Raw genomic sequence first — 15,310 nt, 5'->3', positions numbered from 1 at the left:
TGAGAATATCAAATATCAAGTACTTTATTGAATACTCTACGGGAGCAACTCTACATACTCTAAATTCAACATGTTTTACGAAGTAATTTGTGAATGAAACAAATTCTAAATGATACAATTAAAATTGGAACTCTTCCTCTTTATCTTTATTGACAGACTTTGACATTGAATTTGTTTTAGCTCATCCAAGAACGACCTATGAAAGAGCATTGAGATGAACAACAATTCCAAATTAGAACCATAAAGTGGAATATATTGACACATGACAGATATAACACCAATAGCCAGAACACGTTGGATGTTTCACAAATCTCATACCTTGGCACGCCACCAATAATGTCATAAAAAGGGACACACAGGATAATTATATCCCTTCTGCTATTTAGTGGAAAAGCATCGAATGATTTGACTTGTCACTATGTGTCACTAGCATCCCTGAAGGAAAGAGGACCAATTAAGTCAAAATGAACAATTTACTGCAGCCATGGTCATAGCAGAACTGGGAATCTAAGATTAATCAGGAGGAAAAACTCATATCAAAGATAAGTTATCAATCAATGATTAAAATGTCTTTCAACCTACCTTTTTCCTGTTTGGGGACGTGATGGACGTGTACAAGTTATCCTTGTACCTCGGTTTATGCTCACATGCAACTCAACTTAAGGCTTTCACTCGCGCTGCTGCTAGTTTATCCCTTAAAACAAGTCCACAATTGCTAATCCCAAATCCATCGAGGCATTTGCTTTGTGCACAAGTGCCCTTTGAAGAGAAATATAGCAAAATGTGGAGAGAGAGCTATTTAGATAAACCAGCTTCTCGTTGCTGTACAGTGTTGCATGAGTACTTTCAAACGATTCTGGGATCAGTTAAGTGTTCTTTTAATATGCACAAATACAAAAGGGGCTTTTATTTAAGCGCGTTAGTCATGGCAATCCCATGTGTAAAAAGCCTTTTGGAAGATTAAAACATGTTGAGTGGCACGTTTGTTTGCAAAATATCGACGCTCAATTGTTGATGATTAGAAAACGACAGCGCTTTGCTTCATTTGCATCACGGCTAAGGTGGAGTGGAATTGCGTCAATGTTAGATGTTTTGCCACAAGTCCAAAGTCATATTAAGTTTCATTGAAAACCAAACCAAACTCTCTCCCAAGAATGTAAACACGTCATTCCTCTGTTGTGTAAGAGCTTATGATTCGACACCACTGCTTCATTCCTCAACAGATTTCAGGGGCAGCTGCCTGGCATAACTTTGTTTTCAACTCTGTCTGAAGTTTGCAAATATTTCTCTTTCGTGTTATAGAGCATGAGCGTGACGCAGCTTCTTCCTGCTAGGAATTGTATCTTTTGATAATTGTTGGGTGAAAGACAACAACACATTTTATTTCATGACGTTCTTTTCTTTAGCCGTAAAAAAATCCAACTTGACACACATTGTACACTGTTAATAAATATTAATACTGACAGAGATGAAACTGTTTTACATAAATGGTAGCGCACACATCAACTTTACAAATAAGCAAAGATCCGTGTGAGCTGACATATTTTGCACTGCTGCAAAAGTGGAATAAAGCAAGCCGCCAAGCTTCACATTTTGCGCTCCGTCTCATCTTTTGTTGTTTTACGGTTCTTGGTAGCATTGCTACCCGTCTGCCGAAGCATCTACGAGGGGGCTGACTGAAGCTGACCCTTGTGCACGTACTCCAGAGCTGTGGCGATGGTCCTCATGTCCATCTCAATGCTGCGGGCCCAGTTCTCCACATCACCAATTTCCTAGTTTCAAATCAAGAGTGTTGATTTCCTCCAACAGTGGCTGCAATTTGCAATCAAATCTTATACGTACTTCCATTTGAACTTTTTGACGACAACCTTAACCCACGGGGCCCTCAGCTGCCTTTGAACTGCTAACTATAGCTGAGTTACTAGCTAGAGAACGCTAATTGCTCCTCTAACTGTGGCTCTGGTGTCACCTGCTATGCCCCCCAAATAAACTTACCATGGCCTTTAAGACTCTTTTGTGAATAAGGGCTACGACATAAATAAAGTCAGTCGGATTCACGATAATGACATCTGTTAGGACATGTTATGGAACGAACCTTCAGGGCCTGATTGAAACCCTCTACCATGCTGATCCATTGTGCAGTCTGCTTGGAAAACTGACCAGCCTGAACTTGGAGAGTTTTCACCTCGTGGTCGAGCTTGCGTTGGTTGACGTACGCCTGGGCCACGCTGAAAAACAAGAAGCACCTTGGTTAAAAAAACAAAACAAAAAAAAAAACAACTTCTGCCAGACCTTGATCAAGCTTAGTGTTATGGTAGTTATGGTAATCGTTTTTATGCTTATTGTCTAGGTAAAGTGTCATATTATCAAGTTACATCATAAAACAAAAAGAAAAACAAAGTGTATGTTGCCTTTTTCACCACTTCCATACTGTTGCATTTAAGCTTCTCATATAAACGCTGCAAAAAATGAAGACGTCCTTACCCAACGTTGAGATGGTCCACCAGGGCTTCCGTAAGGCAGGTAGCTGCATTAATGGCTTCACGTCTACGTCGTTCTGATTGAACGTAAAAACACATCACGAAAAGTGACAAGGCGTTGTGGACTGTAGTGCTAGACATATTCGGCATTGCCTTTTTAGTTGTTGTTGTTGTTGTTGTTATTAGCATAGTGGCCAGTCGGGAAAGCTCTGCTAACTCACCCTGCTGCTCCCTCCGCTCGTTTTGCTTCGCCTGGTGCTCCTTGAGCAAACGAGACAACATCTTCATTCAAGTGGAAGTGTTGAAAAGTTGCTTCAAACCAATCATAAACACAGGGAAGCGTTGCACGATGCTATCAGCTGACAGGCAGGCAGGCAAAGTAAGGAAGCTCTCCCTCCAGATGACGTCACATGTGCTACTTCCGCGTTAGCCCTTCGAGAAATGCCACTATATTATGATAGAAATGAAAATAAATTAAAGTGTGATACAATTTAACAAACTGGGAGAGGATAGAGCATTAAATGCGCGGTTGAGATTTGGCTTTTATTCGGCTTTTTGCAAGGTGACGTCAAACCAAAACAGCCTTCAAAAGAAAAGACATGACTTGTCTTTCACGTTTTTGCGATTGTTGAATCTGCTTTTGACGGATAAAAAGTATAAAGTATTGATTTTATTACATTGTTTCAGCTCTTACTAACAGTTCAAATCAAATCTCCAGAGAATGAGTCACTTTATTACTTTTGTTTTGAAAATCTTGCACCGGAAAAGCTACCATGGCCGTTCTTGCTAGCTATGCGAGCCTCGGGACTGTCTGCAATGATGGCATACAGACGGCAACAATAACGTGACAATAACCACGACACGACGTTAGGAGAAACCACCCCCGTGTCCCTTTATCGCCTGCCCGTGTCAGGTATGCTGCGGTGCCGCTTAAAGTTCCAAACTTCCTTGACAAAAAGCCTGGAGCGGCGGCCCGCCGGGTCGACGTTAGCATTAATCCTGCATTTAATGATTGTTTCATCATCTTGAACGGTACATTAGCGGGCGTTGAAACTTTTTTTTAACATGTTGAATCTATTTGTCTTCAAATTATACAGCTGTCATAATAATTAAACCACGTATTATTATTGACGTCGATATGCCTGTGTATTAACTAGCTTGTGAATCTGCCAAGTAGGCAGCAGACATAAAGGGGCACAATATAACACAGTCGTTGATTGCTCTTAATTAACATGAGAAAAAAAGATGAGCATTGTAGCTTTAGCTCAGGGTGGGATTTTCTATGCTGAGAAGCGACTCCCACACTCCTCGAAATAGCCAAGCTTAAGCAACCACGTCATTGCATAACCTAATGTAAAGGCAGTGTCATGAGCTGGTCGCATGTTCTTTCGAGGTTCCCTTTCACACACATTTTGCATGTAGTCATTTATTGGCTGAAAAGTTAGGATGCAAAAACAATTAGATAGAAGAGAGCTCACATAAGTGTTTATATCTTGTTACATCACTGGTGAGTAATGATTTTCTTAGCTGTGTAAGCACCAAATGAACTGTTTGCCAAATAGTGCTCCTACAGCTTGTGTTTGTTCTCTGTGGTAGCACCTCATCCTTTGCCACATGGCAATAGAACTGTCTGGGTGGTGTAGCTTTATTTAATGTCATTAGCATAAAAGGTTGTGCATATAGATCTTTCACTTGCACACTATATTGCAACATTTTAAGTGCGAGCGGCGACTCTTTAAGTAGGTTGCATCAATAACGCTGCATGTCAATCTTATGTTACAGTTCCTGGTTCTTCACAGTGTTATGGATGAACTATGAAGGCCCAATTACAAGTCACAGGTATCATATTGTGTATTTTTTTTTTTACATTTGAAAACAATCTCAGGTGTTTGAATGACATGTTCGTGCCGAGCTTTTGTCAACAATATACCAAGGGTCTCACTTAAAGATACAAATTGTGTACCTACACATGTAAACAGAAAAAGATGATTTGACATTTGAAGATTGTGAATGCAAAAGTCGTATCTTACGACACCACCACTCGCTTATCAGAAACTCAGCGCCAATATTAATGTGATGTTTGGTACCTCTTTTCAGTGCTTTCTGCCAAACTCAAGGAAAACAAAAAGAACTGGTTCGGTCCCAGTCCGTACGTAGAGGTAGCCGTGGACGGCCAATCAAAGCGAACAGAAAAGTGCAACAATACGCATAGTCCGAAATGGAAGCAGGCTGTCACCGTGTAAGTAGTAGTATAGCCGTTTCTTTTCACCCTGCCTATTTAGTCACTTTATTCTTCAGACTTCATTCCTGGTCTCTGCTTTGCTGGCAGTATCGTGACACCTGTCAGCAAGCTGATATTCCGCGTGTGGAGCCACCAGACACTGAAGGCGGACATCTTGTTGGGAATGGCTACGCTGGAGATCTGTGACACCCTGAAGGCCAACGAGCTGAAATGTGAGCGCTCGCTATTAATTGGCGCATTGGAGTTGATATTTCCCCCCGAGGTGTGAGGGATGAGCTCAGACTTATCTGAACCAGGATCTACGTATCAAGCGTGGTTTTGGATGTTGACACAGCAGCTTACGTTCAAACGTTGCTAGAGGATTTGCACACTCATTATGCAAACGGGTCATATTTTAGAATGCTTTGGTCCTACATGAAAGGGGGGAAGCTAAATGGTTCATTTTTCACTAACTAGCCCCGTTTATGTGTTATTATGATTTGATTTTTTTAATCAGGAAAATGAACATTTTTCTTTTATTCATTCTTTTACAGTTTACACGGTACACAGTTATTGTGTTTTAAAGCAAGGCTTCTAATTTTACATGTGCTAACTGTCCAAGCAATCCGCACACCACCGGCCCACTCAGGAAGACATATACTGTCCACCGAGTGTGTCATAAGACTAAAATAATTGGAAGAAATACAGTAAGGTGTGTGTTGTGTTTCTGTGGTGGTCCTCAGTGTGCGAGGTGGTCCAGACGCTGCAGCTGTGTTCTGACAGAGATTCCCGAGATATCGTCGGCGACCTGTCTGTCTGTCTGGATGGCATGCGTGTGGAGCCGGAAGCCTTTTCCGCAGCAGAGAGAGACCATGGTGAAAGGACCACCAGCGCACTGCATTTCTCATTCATGAAAATGTTTCCACCGCTTTGTATAGAAATTGGAATGGAGTATAACATTTTATGATTGGGCTTGCAGTATTGCGTGTTGTGCCGCTCTTGTGAAGCTAGATTTACTGCCCAAAATATTCGAAAAAGCTATCAGTGTGATGGAATTCCGTTTTAAATCATGTCTCCTTTCTTTTCATTCCAGCTTCTATCCTAAAAGATGGTGCCAAAGCAAATGGCAACAGGTGGGGGTCAACTTTAACTGAAGACTTTTGCTTGGAAGATATGGTTGTTTAATTTGACACTTATTTGGACCCAATTACACAAGCAATGGAAAAAAAATGGATTTTACATCATGAACCAAATGATCAACCCTCATCAAAACTTTCCAACCAAATTTTGCAGGGCAAGCAGAGACGCGTCGCCCTCCAGTGACTCGGATGAGTGGGTCATCGTGCCCGACGCTCGCACTGTCAATGGCGCAAACTCCCCTTCCCGTTCTCCAGGCGGGTCTTTTCGTTCTCGATTGGCCCGGCCTTCTTCTGCACCTGGTCGAGCTGCCGTCTCACCAAGTAGTACGAGAACTCCGTTCGGCTTTTTGGAAAAAGTATCAAGCGGCTCTAAGTGTTTACCGCTGACCTTTCCAGCTTCCTCCAGCAGCTCCTCTCCTAGCGAGATGAGCGAGGGTCCGGCAACTGACGCCTCCTCCCAGGCATCCACCAGTGGGGGTTTGGATCAGCAGGCGGATTCTGGGTCAGCCGCGGCCGGAGCTATAGCCAGGCCCCCGGCGGAGAGTGGCCCCAAGCCAGCGGCCCTGGCAGCACCTTCCACAGCCGCTCCGAGAGTCTCGCCTATGAGCAGCGGCCCCTTGCCGCAAGGGTACAGACATCTCGCATCTACTACTCACAAAATATGAGGGATGTTCTCCTTGACATACTGACATGTCTCATTTTGTTCAGTACAGTTGGGAGCAGCGAATGACCCAGAATGGACGCATGTACTTTGTAGATCACATTGAGAAGAGAACAACCTGGGAACGGCCAGAGTCGCTGCCTACAGGGTAAGGCATCATGAGCTCATGATGAAAAACAAACAAATTTGCCATACTAAAATAGAAGGAGAAGATCCACATTTATGGAAAACGTGAACTTGAAGAGATAGCTTACACACCAGTGGATTGATTTCAAGCAATGTCATTCAACCAAATGTGCGCGCAGGTGGGAGCGCAGGGTAGACCCCATGGGCCGAGTCTACTTTGTCGACCACATCACCAGGACCACCACTTGGCAGCGCCCCACGCAGGAGTCCGTACGCAACTACGAGGAGTGGCAGCATCAGCGCAGTCAGCTGCAGGGAGCCATGCAGCAGTTCAACCAGAGGTTCATCTACGGGGTGAGAAGGAGAGCCCCCATCAAAAGCCCAATTTGAAGGAGTTGTGATATTAAAGGTGCCCCCCCCCCACCCTCCCTTTCAGATTCAGGACCAGCTGGCGGCCACCTCGAACAAAGAGTTTGATCCACTGGGTCCTCTGCCACGTGGCTGGGGTAAATACCACCCATTTCTCATAGCCCTTGTTTGGTTTTGAAAATCACTTCGAATACATTTTCTCCTTCTTGTGATCACAGAAAAGAGAACGGACACAAATGGCAGGGTGTATTTTGTCCATCATCCGACCCGAACGACCCAATGGGAAGACCCCAGGACACAAGGGTGGGTATGCATGATTTGAGCATAGGGATATGGGCGGGCAAACTGTGTGCAGGGATTGGGAGTGGCTCACCACTTTTGGTGCGATGCAATATTGGAACCACCGCTAAATGGTATGGAAGGAATCATGGCAAAAGTTGCAGCCAAAGAAAAGTCCCTAAACTGTTGTATTGGTCTATTCTTACCTACAAGGGGCGCTATTGTCATACTTTGCTCTTATATTTCCTTTCAAAGCAGAAAAGATTTTTTGGGCCACTTTTTTTTTCCTCAGGTTGCATAGATTTTCTGTCATTTGGATTTTTGATTGGCAAATAAGAAATAATTTCAAGTAATTGATGGTTACTGAATCTTATTCAGTGATATTTGAAATGTTGTTTTGATGCTTTTTCAGGCTGCTGAATGATAAGCCTTTGCCTGAGGGCTGGGAGATGAGGTTCACCGTGGACGGCATCCCCTACTTTGTGGATCACAACAGGCGAACCACCACCTACATTGACCCTCGCACGGGCAAATCCTCGCTGTGAGTTGTCGCTTAACGAGTCGTAGATGCCCTTCTCGGGCTTAAAATAGTTGCTGTTGTTTTTGAACAGAGAAAACGGACCGCAGATTACCTACGTCAGGGATTTCAAAGCCAAAGTGCAATACTTCAGGTTCTGGTGTCAGGTAAGAGAGGCAGATCTTATTTGCATTGGAATTGAAACTCATTTGGCAAGGCAGCTATATTTATGCAAAGGGCAGCGCCATATTCTTCCCCAGCCTCTCAAGTCAGAAACCTTATTTGCTGAGTTGATAAAAAAAAAAAAAAAAAAATGGAATTTTTGAATTCCTTCTATCAAATCCTGTCATGATGAGTGAATTATCCCAGGGTGATTTGAAGTTATGTATGACTTTTATTTTTGTATTCTTATTCCCACACAGCAACTGTCAATGCCTCAGTACATTAAGATCTCTGTGTCCAGGAAAACCTTGTTTGAGGACTCATTCCAACAGGTAATGAAAGCAAAGCAAAGCAAACCTCACCTCCATGACTTCTTGTCATCGTGATTGAAGTGTTTCTTCCAAAGATCATGAGCTTCCACCCTCAAGATCTGAGACGGAGACTGTATATCATTTTTCCTGGGGAGGAAGGTTTGGACTATGGCGGTGTAGCCAGGTAACAATCACTTTGTGTGGCATGGGTGAAAGGGTAGCGCATCGCTTACTTTCCTGTTGTCTGGATTCTTGCCTTGCAGGGAATGGTTTTTCTTGCTCTCTCATGAAGTGCTCAACCCCATGTACTGCCTTTTCGAGTATGCCGGCAAGGATAACTACTGTCTGCAAATCAACCCCGCCTCCTACATCAACCCGGATCACCTCAAGTACTTCAAGTTCATCGGGCGCTTGATCGCCATGGTAACTGCAGCTCAATGTCCTGTTGCTCTGAAGCAGGGACAGGCAGCAATTGACAAAAGGAAGAAAAAAATAACAGCAATTTGGGATATAGTGTGACAGACAAGCTGATAATAAATAAACAACCATTTGTTTTTCACTCCTGTGGTAACTTTGTCGTCGTCAATGGACCTATCACACGTGTTTTTGAATCTTGGAGAACTCACTGCTTTTTTTAACAAGTCCAAATCATTTCTAAACTCACTTTCCTCCTACGCCTTTTCTTTCATCTTAGGCTTTGTTCCATGGCAAGTTCATCGACACGGGTTTCTCGTTGCCCTTCTACAAGCGCATCCTGAACAAGCCTCTGGCCCTCAAAGACTTGGAGTCTGTGGATCCCGAGTTTTACAACTCTCTTATATGGATCAAGTAGGTTGGAGTCTTTAACTTTGAATACTTGACAGCTGATGGAACACAGTCTTTCTTTAGTTTACATTTTGCATCGTTAGATTTTGTTTTAATATGCTAGCTAATGTTAGGAACTGTGGGCTTCCTAAGGGATAACAACATAGAAGAGTGCGGTCTGGAGATGTTCTTCTCCGTCGACAAAGAGATCCTGGGAGAGGTGACCACGCACGAGCTCAAACCGGATGGTGGCAACCTTCAAGTGACTGAGGAAAACAAGGAAGAATACATCAGGTGCCCTTTTCATACTCCAAACGCACTGATCAGCACTCCCTGACTTCATGCGCTGATGTCAGGTTGGTGGCCGAGTGGAGGCTGTCCAGAGGTGTGGAGGAGCAGACCCAGGCCTTCTTTGAGGGCTTCAACGAAGTTCTGCCGCAGCAGTACCTTCAATACTTTGACGCTAAGGAACTAGAGGTACTTGTGAATCTCGCCGCGGTTGAGGGCTAACGAAATTCCAAAAGGTCTTGCTCACTTGCTTGCTATCTTTAGGTGATGCTGTGTGGCATGCAGGAGATTGACCTGGTGGACTGGCAGAGGAACACCATCTACAAGAATTACGCTCGGACGAGCAAGCAAATATGTTGGTTCTGGCAGGTCGGTTGTGTGCCCAGCTAAAATTTGATTGGATGTGTTTGTATCAGCGGTCAAACGTGTCTGTTTGCAGTTTGCAAAGGAGATGGACAATGAGAAGAGGATGCGACTGCTGCAGTTTGTAACGGGAACGTGTCGCCTGCCCCTCGGCGGCTTTGCTGACCTCATGGGTACTTAGTCACGATTTCCTTGTTAATCACACCGTATTTTTTTTGTTGCTTCATTTACATTTCGCCCCCACTAATTCTTTTCTTTTTTTTTTCTTTTTTTCATAAATAAATGAAGGAAGCAACGGCCCGCAGAAGTTCTGCATTGAAAAGGTGGGAAAAGAGAACTGGCTTCCGCGAAGCCACACATGGTACGTCCAGTTTACTTCTTCTTTACATCCTGATCATTTGGCAAAGTTTTAGGGGCTGGGTTTCAATACACTGTGATAAACACCCAAAACGTAGTAATAGGCCATTCTTGGTCCTTCTTAGTTCAAAGTGTGTAATGAGGCCTCATGAATTGCAGCCACAAGGGGACATTTTCTTGTCTGCATTGTTTCTCCCTCATGGCCTCATTACTTTTGTCTCTCTATTGTTCTGCCAAGCTTTAATCGTCTGGACCTGCCTCCGTACAAGAGCTACGAGCAGCTTAAGGAGAAGCTCATGCTCGCCATCGAAGAGACTGAAGGTTTCGGGCAGGAGTAACGCACGCTGCACCTTTCTCCTTGCGTCTCTCCAGCCAGCACCTGCTTTTATCACATTGACCGTATGCAATCACAGATGCTTCAAGAGCTCTTTTGAGACCTTCATTCTCCATCTCCTCTCTGCATCGAATCTGAAATCACAATCTGTGCACGTGTGAAATAGACTATGCACTCGGACTTGAAATTCAGATGATATTTGGTTTCTTCTTTAATCTCTACAAAAGTGTTCCGACTGGACTGACTGAGATGTAGCATGCGCACTTCTTTTCTTCACCATTTTCCTAAAGTGTCACTTTTAAGTTGCTCACTTTCTTGAACGTAGTTTGTACGTGAACTGTGAGTGGCAAAGGCCGTGTGATTGTCCCAGAGAGATCTTGTATTTTTTTAAAGTGCAGTAGTTTTGTAACTCTACCAACAATGGTTTCTGATCACTTTACGGGATATGTTTCCACTTAGTGCGCACTTCACTCTCCAATATGTTGCATATATTTGTAGTTTTAATTTCTTGGGACCAAACGTCCTTAAAATAAGGGACACTTCCAATGTAATATAAATATGTTGGACCTTGGGGGGTCCTTTTGTAATCTGTGGATAAATAACAAATAATTGGTTGGAAAAAAAAAATGTTACTGATGAAGTGGGAACAATCCTGTGTGTTGCAATTTGTAAAATAATGTTCTATTCCCACTGAGTGGTAGCAACGTCTTGTGTCTACAAAATGATCTTCGGTAGATAAGAAGCGGAACCATGAGTATTTAATGTGTTAAGTGACTAATGGAGTTGAAATACACTCGTTTAAATACATATATATATTCACACAAATAGTGATTCTCTTTGTGATTGGTGCCTGGAATTAAAACGGATGGCCCTAGTTTTATAGGGCATCAGGTATGATCATAATTGATGGTTTCTTTCCACTTTGAGGATCGATCATACACGCTGTTTGCAAGTCTTATTTAGAATAAGGAAAGGGGGGGGGGGTGAGTCATTCTCATTTACCTATACATTCTTTACAAATCATTGTCACTGTGGGTGATGCTTGATCTTGTCATGGCCACAATATTAGGTAGGCCTGTGCGGCTTTTATTTTGGTCAATTATAGTAGCAATGACTTTAGTATGGTGGGATGTATATTTATACAGTACACCACTACAAACACTGTTCCACTCTGCTGACATCAATCAAAAGTTGATGCTAAGTTTGAAGTCACTCATTAAAATCCTCTAAATTGCTCTGATTAGCTGTGATCACTCAAAGGGTTGCATCTCAATCAAACGAGTTTATGATTCACTTCCTATTTATCCACATAGACGTAACAAGGAGTAGTAGGGAATTGTCTGACGAAAATGGAACGACTGATGTCACAATATTACTGAAGAAAACAATTTCCTTTTCACATTGACATTACCATGAACTACTATCATGAGCGCGATTTTTGTTTTGTTTCACGACGGCATTATTTGAGAGTGACGCCCTGTGCAACCTGAATTGATGTCCTTCCTCCCCAATAAGACTTGTCAATAAAGAGTCATGGCGGTGTCGGAGATTCTTCAAACTTTCCTTTATACCGTCAATCACCTTTTACAACAAGAAAAATACAAAGCAGCTCTGGCTATTGTCAAAGGCTTCCGAAATGGTGCCGTGTGAGTGAGATCATTTGCACCTCGAGCTACTTTGTGACCTGCTCTGCTCGGTCAAGTGATGTCATAGTTGTTGTTAATTTGCCTCCAATTTGTGTGTCCCAGATATGGAGCTAAAATCAGAGCACCACATGCATTTGTCATGACTTTTTTATTCCGGAGTGGAAGGTAAACAGTTGTTTGTCATCAAGACTGATACACTGAATGAATGAGCACATCTATTTGTTCTTCTGAAGAGTATTGTTTTGCATAACTGCACATATAAAATGATTATGAAATGTATTGGTCTCCACGTCCCAATGATCAGTGAATTCAGGTGTTTGCTATCGAGTCAAAAGTATCCAAACATCCCATGAAAATGTCATTTGATCTAAGGAAAGTGGATCATTAACTCCAGCAGCATCCAAAGTCATTTGATCAACTGAAAGGAGTGGGGGGGGTTTACTGTTGCCATTTCCATATTCCAAAAGGGTTACAATGGAGTTCATTGAGCAAAAGTTGAAAATAGAAACAGGGCACGAAATCCATATTCACTCAGGCATGCGGCTCTTACTTTCCTATGCACGTGTTGGTTCCAATTGGAAACTGTTTTCTTGCTTTTCTCTTTTTTTTCCCTGTATAAGTCCAAGTGATTGTTTTTCTGTTGCTAACAGTTTGGCGGAGAAATTCCAAGCCATTTTGAAGGCCACCTACACGCACTCGCGCAACCTAGCGTACTTTGTGTTCACGTACAAGGGACTGCAGGCCTTGCAGCAGAAATTCCAGGGCCGCAGTCTGCAGTCTCACTCCTTCCTGGCCGCATGCGTCGGAGGATGGTTGGTGTTTGGTGACAACAACAACATCAACAGTCAGGTATGTTGAAGAATTTGGACAAACACCAAGAGATTTATTTGCTCCATCCGGTCTGCTGTGGTTCCAGATCAACATGTACTTGCTGTCCCGAATCCTCTTTGCCCTTTCGCGTCTGGCCGTGGAAAAAGGCGTGATCCCGCAGCCTAAACGAGACCCCTTCCCGCTTTTTGCCACCCTGGTGTGGGGGGTGGTCTTGTGGCTTCTCGAGTACCACCCGCACACCTTGCAGCCGTCGCTGCAGTCATCTATGAACTACCTCTACCACGACAGCGACGTGTGGCACGACATCTGGGATTTTATGATCTACAACAAGTCCGGGACGGCTGTTGAAAAGTGAACATTTTACGTGACTTGTCTTGAAGAAGAAAACGGTTCCGTTTAGGAATTGAAGGTGTCTAGAATTGATGCGATACGTATGAATGCCACACAATAAAAGACTGGTTTGCACTAGGCCTTTGGTTGCCTGTTGGCTTTCTCCAAAGCAGCACTTCTGTGTAGCAAGCACCGGAATGAGATTACTTTTGTCCAGTTCAGTAGTTGGAGTCAAAAAGGTCAAACTTCTACAGTGCAGAAACAAGACATAATAAAGGATTGTAATTTAAAAAAATTCCTACAGTTCACCTCACACCATATACAGTATGCGTTACAAAATATCAAACTAAAATTGTATTTCCATTTTTTTCAAATCAAAAACGGCATACTAAATACGCACATATGGTTGGACATGTTGGAATATATTTCTAATTTAACATGAACTCGAGTTACTAATCTGACTCCAATTTGTGACCTTACCCAACTGCCACTCATCCAACAATATGCGCGCTCGTTCTGCAATAGAAAGGTATCAGGAAGCCGGCATTTTCACACACGAGTGGATTTATTCCTAACACACAAATCTAATACATCACCTGGGTCTCGGGTCCCTCTCAATACACCTCTGTACGTCTCTGTTCCCACCAGCAGACGTACTCTACTTCCGAGTTGCCCAGCCATTAATTATACTACACAATATGCAAATGGCACATAAACAAAGGCATTCTGTCATTATTCTATTGGCTATGTGTACACTGCATTTAACTTTAGCTTGCTCTTATTGGTCTTTCTTCTTCTGCAGAATCATTTGCTCGCTCCTTCTGGTTGTAGTTTTCCATACAGGGTCCCCTAGTTGTTATCTACCCGCTGCCCCTGGGTCATCTTGTACTCCTTGCTGCTCCTGCGTCATTGTTTAATCTGGAACATTTCATTCGTGCACATCCTTGCCCACATATCTTGTTTTGTCTCCACCGTCACACACTCAGCACTTTACAGTTTCATACTCTCATACACAAGATGGCTAATGAACTACTTTAAGATCAAACTCTTATATTCCTTTAATCCCTCTCATGACCTCAGACCACTGAGGTCATCACTCGAATACCTTGTTTTATTGTTAAACACAAAATTTCATACCCTCCTCATGGCCTCAGGTCCCTGAGGCCACCTTCACATACTCACATCCCGGAGGGCCACAGCTGTCTCCGCCTCCTGGGGGTCCTTCTGAGGGATCATCATGTACTGGCCACCCGGAGGGAGTGGCCCCAACGTGCGTTCAATTGTCTTAACAGTTAATGATCTGATACATGGAATACAGCAACATCCGCATAACACCATAATAGCAGCAAACACAGCGATAGAAATCAGTACTGATGCAATCAAGCTTTTATATTTGCCAAAGACGTTTAACCAGTCAGAGTACCAACTGGTGTCCACACCTGAGTGCTCCTTCATTTTGTTACTTAGCGTGCGCAGACCCTCCAATGCCTTAGTGAGCCGACCGTCAGGAGACGTATTGTTGGGAATCAGAGTACAGCACTGATCCCCAAAAATACCACAGACTCCTCCTCTTTCCGCTAACACCATATCTAAACCTATTCTATTTTGGAATGCCATAAGAGACGTGGCTGCTAATTGCTCATGCACTGCCTGGAGTGCCGAGGTGGTGAAGTTCGCCAATCGTTGGACATTGTAGTGGACATAATTAATCCGGTCCACATTTTTGTTTACTGTAATGAGCAGGAAAATACTCTCCCATCCTGCCGCCACTTGATTCATCAATTTGTATTCATCAGGGACCCCTCTTGGAACTCCACTTGCATCTATGTACGTGGGGTCTCCTGCATTCAACCATTCTTGCATGTCCTTTTTCTTCCTCAAAAGGAAGGGGATTCTTCCCCACCGTCCAACGCCTTCCCAATTTATTCTGGACACGTCTAATGCTGTCACACTAATTGGCATGATCAGCGTTACTAGGGCGCACTTACCTGAGGCATTGGAGGGAAGCCTATCGTACAACACTTTTGCTCCACACCACAGCCAAACATCAGCACGAGCTAGAGGGATTCCTGCTGGCAAAGACACATTTTCA

General features: G+C 43.4%; 3 protein-coding genes across 8 annotated transcripts; 2 read left to right on the top strand and 1 right to left on the bottom strand.

Annotated features, from left to right (window-relative positions):
• Positions 1-212: 212 nt before the first annotated feature.
• On the bottom strand, positions 213-3,020 carry bloc1s1 (biogenesis of lysosomal organelles complex-1, subunit 1). The gene is made up of 4 exons (XM_085925021.1): positions 2,702-3,020; positions 2,485-2,557; positions 2,096-2,228; positions 213-1,772 (listed from the first exon to the last, which is right to left on the bottom strand). The coding sequence occupies exons 1-4, from the start codon at positions 2,766-2,768 to the stop codon at positions 1,662-1,664; spliced, it is 384 nt and encodes a 127-aa protein (XP_085781147.1). The 5' UTR covers positions 2,769-3,020; the 3' UTR covers positions 213-1,661.
• On the top strand, positions 2,527-11,384 carry LOC147048686 (E3 ubiquitin-protein ligase Itchy-like). 6 transcript variants are annotated; one of them, XM_085925012.1, is made up of 24 exons: positions 2,527-2,859; positions 4,263-4,319; positions 4,578-4,719; positions 4,810-4,934; positions 5,445-5,576; positions 5,795-5,834; positions 5,995-6,164; positions 6,237-6,468; positions 6,554-6,649; positions 6,807-6,981; positions 7,064-7,133; positions 7,215-7,299; positions 7,688-7,816; positions 7,887-7,959; positions 8,215-8,286; positions 8,361-8,449; positions 8,529-8,688; positions 8,960-9,093; positions 9,223-9,363; positions 9,426-9,546; positions 9,622-9,726; positions 9,797-9,893; positions 10,009-10,081; positions 10,316-11,379. In XM_085925012.1, exons 2-24 carry the CDS (start codon positions 4,295-4,297, stop codon positions 10,413-10,415), a joined length of 2,586 nt encoding a protein of 861 aa, XP_085781138.1. In that variant the 5' UTR covers positions 2,527-2,859; positions 4,263-4,294; the 3' UTR covers positions 10,416-11,379. The 6 variants fall into 6 exon arrangements, with proteins under 6 accessions (XP_085781138.1, XP_085781140.1, XP_085781136.1 ...); XM_085925014.1 differs by lacking the exon at positions 2,527-2,859 and adding an exon at positions 3,247-3,393 and having other exon boundaries at positions 5,995-6,095; positions 10,316-11,378; XM_085925010.1 differs by lacking the exon at positions 2,527-2,859 and adding an exon at positions 3,247-3,393 and having other exon boundaries at positions 10,316-11,378.
• Positions 11,385-11,828: 444 nt separating this feature from the next.
• On the top strand, positions 11,829-13,459 carry pxmp4 (peroxisomal membrane protein 4). The gene is made up of 4 exons (XM_085925020.1): positions 11,829-12,057; positions 12,160-12,222; positions 12,708-12,906; positions 12,974-13,459. The coding sequence occupies exons 1-4, from the start codon at positions 11,945-11,947 to the stop codon at positions 13,241-13,243; spliced, it is 645 nt and encodes a 214-aa protein (XP_085781146.1). The 5' UTR covers positions 11,829-11,944; the 3' UTR covers positions 13,244-13,459.
• The last annotated feature ends 1,851 nt before the right edge of the window (positions 13,460-15,310 follow it).

This window comes from Syngnathus leptorhynchus, chromosome 11 (assembly GCF_054491065.1).
Source record: "Syngnathus leptorhynchus isolate UIUO chromosome 11, UIUO_Slep, whole genome shotgun sequence".
Classification (NCBI taxonomy): Eukaryota; Metazoa; Chordata; class Actinopteri; order Syngnathiformes; family Syngnathidae; genus Syngnathus; species Syngnathus leptorhynchus.
This window is presented reverse-complemented; position numbering and strand designations above follow the sequence as displayed.